This window comes from Oncorhynchus clarkii, unplaced genomic scaffold (genome assembly GCF_045791955.1).
Source record: "Oncorhynchus clarkii lewisi isolate Uvic-CL-2024 unplaced genomic scaffold, UVic_Ocla_1.0 unplaced_contig_2184_pilon_pilon, whole genome shotgun sequence".
Taxonomy (NCBI): domain Eukaryota; kingdom Metazoa; phylum Chordata; class Actinopteri; order Salmoniformes; family Salmonidae; genus Oncorhynchus; species Oncorhynchus clarkii.
In genome coordinates this window covers 627,490-634,858 of record NW_027257947.1, presented here as the reverse complement: position 1 = coordinate 634,858, position 7,369 = coordinate 627,490, and the positions used below count along the sequence as shown (strand labels likewise).

At 42.9% G+C, this 7,369-nt stretch overlaps 1 protein-coding gene across 1 annotated transcript; it reads right to left on the bottom strand.

The window, feature by feature from the left end:
* Positions 1-438: 438 nt before the first annotated feature.
* Positions 439-1,377, bottom strand: LOC139394161 (adrenocorticotropic hormone receptor-like). The gene has a single exon (XM_071142199.1). It carries the CDS (start codon positions 1,375-1,377, stop codon positions 460-462), a length of 918 nt encoding a protein of 305 aa, XP_070998300.1. The 3' UTR covers positions 439-459.
* Positions 1,378-7,369: the final 5,992 nt, after the last annotated feature.

Below are 7,369 nucleotides of genomic sequence, written 5' to 3'. Positions count from 1 at the left end.
AAGAGTCTGAATACCTTCTGAACGCACTGTAGTATACATATAGTATAATATACAGTAGTTATCTATTCTGTATATAGTTATCCATATAGTATAATATACAGTAGTTATCTATTCTGTATATAGTTATACATATAGTATAATATACAGTAGTTATCTATTCTATATATAGTTAGTTATACATCCTGTATAATATACAGTAGTTATCTATTCTGTATATAGTTATACATATAGTATAATATACAGTAGTTATCTATTCTGTATATAGTATACATTCTGTATGTAGTTAAACATATATATGTATATACCTTTAACCAAGGCCCTATTCCCCATATAGTGCCCTACCTCTAACCAAGGCCCTACCCCCCATATAGTGCCCTACCTCTAACCAAGCCCCACGGGGTCAAAAACTCTGGTGGAAAGTTGTGCATTATCTAGGGAATAGGGTGCAGACAAAGCCCTTCAGTGGAACAGAGCTTTGACCTTGTAGCAGAGTGGTGAGTCGGAGCAGAACAGCATCTTCCTGAAGGTGTTTCGTAGCTCTGCGCTGCGGAAGGCGTAGATGGCCGGGTCGACCACGGCGTGACTCATCAGCAGAACCAAATTCAGCTGGAACAGAGAGCGGTAGCACTCACAGTAGGGGTTCTCTACACACACCATGAGGAGGAGGAGGTGGAGGAAGAAAGGCGCCCAGCACACCACAAACACCCCGAATAGCATGGTGAGCGTGAGCGCCCCCCGGAGGCTGCGGTGCGGCATGGCACTCCCGGGCAGCGCAGCAATCTTCCTGGCGTGGGACCGAGCCAGCAGGAACATGTGGACGTAGAGGAAGAGGATAAGGAGCAGCGAGATGAGGAAGAGCACGATGAAAAAGATCTTGATGACCGTGGCGTCACAGAACGCCACCATGACCGCCCCGGCGACGCCGCATAGCGCCCAGATCCCCGCCAGGGCGATGGCGGCTCGCCTCGTGGTCATGATGTTGTGGTAGCGCAGGGCGTGGAAGATGGTGACGTAGCGATCCACAGCGATGGCCAGGAAGCTACAGATGCAGCCGATAAAAGACATGCAGAGCAGTGCGTCTATGATGTCATCGACCCTCCGGACGGAGTCCCCTCGGGAGTCCAGTTGTCCGACATCGCTGAACTCCATCATTAGGGTTTCCCAGGTCTTGGAGAGGGAGGAGATGGTGTTGAACGTGGCCAGGCTACAGATAAACATGTACATCGGGGAGTGGAGGTTCTTGTTGCGCACCACGGCCACCACCACTAACAGGTTCTCACTGAGAGACACCATACCCAACACTAAGAACACCAGGTGGGGGACCTTCACCACCTGACAGTCTGTGTGGTTGGAGGGGAGAGCAGAGACATCATTCATTATGGAGACCACAGACAGTGTCAAAGCAACGTCCACAGTAGATCAGATCAGAACAGGGTGTTTCAGAATAGATCAGAACAGGGTGTTTTAGAGTAATGTCCAGATCAGAACAGGGTGTTTTAGAATAACATCCAGATCAGAACAGAACGGGGTGTTTCAGAGTAACGTCCGTTATCAGAATGGGGTGTTTCAGAGTAACGTCCGTTATCAGAACGGGGTGTTTCAGAGTAACGTCCAGAACAGAACAGGGTGTTTCAGAGTAATGTACAGATCAGATCAGAACAGGGTGTTTCAGATTAACATCCAGATCAGAACAGGGTGTTTCAGAGTAACATCCAGATCAGATCAGAACAGGGTGTTTCAGAGTAACGTCTAGATCAGAACAGGGTGTTTCAGAGTAACGTCTAGATCAGATCAGAACAGGGTGTTTCAGAGTAACGTCTAGATCAGATCAGAACAGGGTGTTTCAGAGTAATTTCCAGATCAGATCAGAATAGATCAGAACAGAGGCAGAGCAGGACTGTCAGAGTTTTGGTTCAGACAGATAGCTGAAATGTTTCAGCTTTGGTTCAGACAGTTGGTTGTACTGTCTCCTCAGCAGTGTGATGGCACTCTGCATGGACCTGATGGGTGGTAATTGTGATGGATCACGTTAGTAGACCAGGTACTGTAGAGAGGACATGATTCTGGAGAGGAGATGACTAGAGAGGAGATGATTCTGGAGAGGAGATTATTCTAGAGAGAAGATGATTCTAGAGAGGAGATGATTCTGGAGAGGAGATGATTCTGGAGAGGAGATGATTCTGGAGAGGAGATGATTCTGGAGAGGAGATGATTCTGGAGAGGAGATGATTCTAGAGAGAAGATGATTCTGGAGAGGAGATGATTCTAGAGAGAAGATGATTCTGGAGAGGAGATGATTCTAGAGAGGAGATGATTCTGGAGAGGAGATTATTCTAGAGAGGAGATTATTCTGGAGAGGAGATTATTCTGGAGAGGAGATGATTCTGGAGAGGAGATGATTCTGGAGAGGAGATGATTCTGGAGAGGAGATGATTCTGGAGATGACACCCACCTGTGGAAAGAGAACAAAAACATTAAAGAAATTACATCAAATTTAATTGAACACATGATGAGTGTGTTAGTGTGTGTTTGTTATGTGTGTATGTGTATGTAGTGTATGTGCATATGTGGGGAAGCCAAGCCCCCCCCACCCCCAAAAAATTTCATTTTACAACCTGTGTTGTGATAATTGTGTTGTTTGCCTTGACATCGTGATATATAGGCCTTGACATCGTGATATATACAGTGGGGCAAAAATGTATTTAGTCAGCCACCAATTGTGCAAGTTCTCCCACTTAAAAAGATGAGAGAGGCCTGTAATTTTCATCATAGGTACATTTCAACTATGACAGACAAAATTAGAAAAAGAATCCAGAAAATCACATTGTAGGATTTTTAATAAATGTATTTGCAAATTATGGTGGAAAATAAGTATTTGGTCACCTACAAACAAGCAAGATTTCTGGCTCTCACAGACCTGTAACTTCTTCTTTAAGAGGCTCCTCTATCCTCCACTCGTTACCTGTATTAATGGCACCTGTTTGAACTTGTTATCAGTATAAAAGTCACCTGTCCACAACCTCAAACAGTCACACTCCAAACTCCACTATGGCCAAGACTAAAGAGCTGTCAAAGGACACCAGAAACAAAATTGTAGACCTGCACCAGCCTGGGAAGACTGAATCTGCAATAGGTAAGCAGCTTGGTTTGAAGAAATCAACTGTGGGAGCAATTATTAGGAAATGGAAGATATACAAGACCGCTGATAATCTCCCTCGATCTGGGGCTCAACCGTGAGCAAAAATCCCAGAACCACACGGGGGGGGGGGGGGGGTACCTAGTGAATGACCTGCAGAGAGCTGGGACCAAAGTAACAAAGCCTACCATCAGTAACACACTACGCCGCCAGGGACTCAAATCCTGCAGTGCCAGACATGTCCCCCTGCTTAAGCCAGTACATGTCCAGGCCCGTCTGAAGTTTGCTAGAGAGCATTTGGATGATCCAGAAGAAGATTGGGAGAATGTCATATGGTCAGATGAAACCAAAATATAACTTTTTGGTAAAAACTCAACTCGTCGTGTTTGGAGGACAAAGAATGCTGAGTTGCATTCAAATAACACCATACCTACTGTGAAGCATGGAGGTGGAAACATCATGCTTTGGGGCTGTTTTTCTGCAAAGGGACCAGGACGACTGATCCGTGTAAAAGAAAGAATGAATGGTGCCATGTAGCGTGAGATTTTGATTGAAAACCTCCTTCCATCAGCAAGGGCATTGAAGATGAAACGTGGCTGGGTCTTTCAGCATGACAATGATCCCAAACACACCGCCCGGGCAACGAAGGAGTGGCTTCGTAAGAAGCATTTCAAGGTCCTGGAATGGCCTACCCAGTCTCCAGATCTCAACCCCATAGAAAATCTTTGGAGGGAGTTGAAAGTCTGTGTTGCCCAGCAACAGCCCCAAAACATCACTGCTCTAGAGGAGATCTGCATGGAGGAATGGGCCAAAATACCAGCAACAGTGTGTGAAAACCTTGTGAAGACTTACAGAAAACGTTTGACCTCTGTCATTGCCAACAAAGGGTATACAGTGCCTTGCGAAAGTATTCGACCCCCTTGAACTTTGCGACCTTTTGCCACATTTCAGGCTTCAAACATAAAGATATAAAACTGTATTTTTTTGTGAAGAATCAACAACAAGTGGGGCACAATCATGAAGTGGAACGACATTTATTGGATATTTCAAACTTTTTTAACAAATCAAAAACTGAAAAATTGGGCGTGCAAAATTATTCAGCCCCTTTACTTTCAGTGCAGCAAACTCTCTCCAGAAGTTCAGTGAGGATCTCTGAATGATCCAATGTTGACCTAAATGACTAATGATGATAAATACAATCCACCTGTGTGTAATCAAGTCTCCGTATAAATGCACCTGCACTGTGATAGTCTCAGAGGTCCGTTAAAAGCGCAGAGAGCATCATGAAGAACAAGGAACACACCAGGCAGGTCCGAGATACTGTTGTGAAGAAGTTTAAAGCCGGATTTGGATACAAAAAGATTTCCCAAGCTTTAAACATCCCAAGGAGCACTGTGCAAGCGAAAATATTGAAATGGAAGGAGTATCAGACCACTGCAAATCTACCAAGACCTGGCCGTCCCTCTAAACTTTCAGCTCATACAAGGAGAAGACTGATCAGAGATGCAGCCAAGAGGCCCATGATCACTCTGGATGAACTGCAGAGATCTACAGCTGAGGTGGGAGACTCTGTCCATAGGACAACAATCAGTCCTATATTGCACAAATATGGCCTTTATGGAAGAGTGGCAAGAAGAAAGACATTTCTTAAAGATATCCATAAAAAGTGTTGTTTAAAGTTTGCCACAAGCCACCTGGGAGACACACCAAACATGTGGAAGAAGGTGCTCTGGTCAGATGAAACCAAAATTGAACTTTTTGGCAACAATGCAAAACGTTATGTTTGGCGTAAAAGCAACACAGCTGAACACACCATCCCCACTGTCAAACATGGTGGTGGCAGCATCATGGTTTGGGCCTGCTTTTCTTCAGCAGGGACAGGGAAGATGGTTAAAATTGATGGGAAGATGGATGGAGCCAAATACAGGACCATTCTGGAAGAAAACCTGATGGAGTCTGCAAAAGACCTGAGACTGGGACGGAGATTTGTCTTCCAACAAGACAATGATCCAAAACATTAAGCAAAATCTACAATGGAATGGTTCAAAAATAAACATATCCAGGTGTTAGAATGGCCAAGTCAAAGTCCAGACCTGAATCCAATCGAGAATCTGTGGAAAGAACTGAAAACTGCTGTTCACAAATGCTCTCCATCCAACCTCACTGAGCTCGAGCTGTTTTGCAAGGAGGAATGGGAAAAAAATTCAGTCTCTCGATGTGCTGATAGAGACATACCCCAAGCGACTTACAGCTGTAATCGCAGCAAAAGGTGGCGCTACAAAGTATTAACTTAAGGGGGCTGAATAATTTTGCACGCCCAATTTTTCAGTTTTTGATTTGTTAAAAAAGTTTGAAATATCCAATAAATGTCGTTCCACTTCATGATTGTGTCCCACTTGTTGTTGATTCTTCACAAAAAAATACAGTTTTATATCTTTATGTTTGAAGCCTGAAATGTGGCAAAAGGTCGCAAAGTTCAAGGGGTCCGAATACTTTCGCAAGGCACTGTATAACAAAGTATTGAAATAACTTTAGTTATTGACCAAATACTTATTTTCCACCATAATTTGCAAATAAATTCATAAAAAATCCTACAATGTGATTTTCTGGATTTTTTTTCCTCATTTTGTCTGTCATAGTTGAAGTGTGCCTATGATACAAATTACAGGCCTCTCGTCTTTTTAAGTGGGAGAACTTGCACAATTGGTGGCTGACTAAATACTTTTTTGCCCCACTCTAGGCCTAAGGCCTTAACTGACTTGCCTAGTTATTAAAGGTTAAATTAACAGATACCCCAAATGCCGACTTCAGTAGTAAGCTGTACGGAATGGCTGTGAGAAGGACCTGATCCCGTGACGGGCATTGGTTAATAAGAATTGAGATATCTGAGAGAGCCGTGCGAGTGAGTGGTGCTTCAGAGCAAGGCTATGGGGAGTATGGCCACGGCCAAGCCTTAGAATTAGTACATTCAGCCCAAGGGCACAATGGCCACTGTGGCAGCAAGGCATTCATTTTGTTACAGGGCACAATGGCCACTGTGGCAGCAAGGCATTCATTTTGTTACAGGGCACAATGGCCACTGTGGCAGCAAGGCATTCATTTTATTACAGGGCACAATGGCCACTGTGGCAGCAAGGCGTTCATTTTGTTAAAGGACACAATGGCCACTGTGGCAGCAAGGCATTCATTATGTTACAGGGCACAATGGCCACACGAGGGCATCAACGACCATGGACGCCGGGAAATTAGAGCCCTGGTATCAACAGCCTATAATGTTGTGATATTACAGTAAACAGGATAATAACTAGGGTATCAACAGTCTATAATGTTGACTACAGTAAACAGGATAATAACTAGGGTATCAACAGTCTATAATGTTGACTACATTAAACAGGATAATAACTAGGGTATCAACAGCCTATAACGTTATGATATTACAGTAAACAGGATAATAACTAGGGTATCAACAGTCTATAATGTTGTGTTATTACAGTAAACAGGATAATAACTAGGGTATCAACAGCCTATAATGTTGTGATATTACAGTAAACAGGATAATAACGAGGGTATCAACAGCCTATAATGTTGTGATATTACAGTAAACAGGATAATAACTAGGGTATCAACAGCCTATAATGTTGTGATATTACAGTAAACAGGATAATAACTAGGGTATCAACAGCCTATATTGTTGTGATATTACAGTAAACAGGATAATAACTAGGGTATCAACAGCCTATAATGTTATGATATGACAGTAAACAGGATAATAACTAGGGTATCAACAGTCTATAATGTTGTGATATTACAGTAAACAGGATAATAAGAGTATCAACATCCTATAATGTTATGATATTACAGTAAACAGGATAATAACTAGGGTATCAACAGCCTATAATGTTGACTACAGTAACAGGATAATAACTAGGGTATCAACAGCCTATAATGTTGTGATATTACAGTAACAGGATAATAACTAGGGTATCAGCCTATGACTTGCCTAGAGTAAACAGGATAATAAGAGTATCAACATCCTATAATGTTATGATATTACAGTAAACAGGATAATAACTAGGGTATCAACAGCCTATAATGTTGACTACAGTAAACAGGATAATAACTAGGGTATCAACAGCCTATAATGTTGACTACAGTAAATAGGATAATAACTAGGATATAATTATTAGCCAGTTCCGCTACCAAGGACTGTGGGCTCTCCTTCGCCGTGGCCGA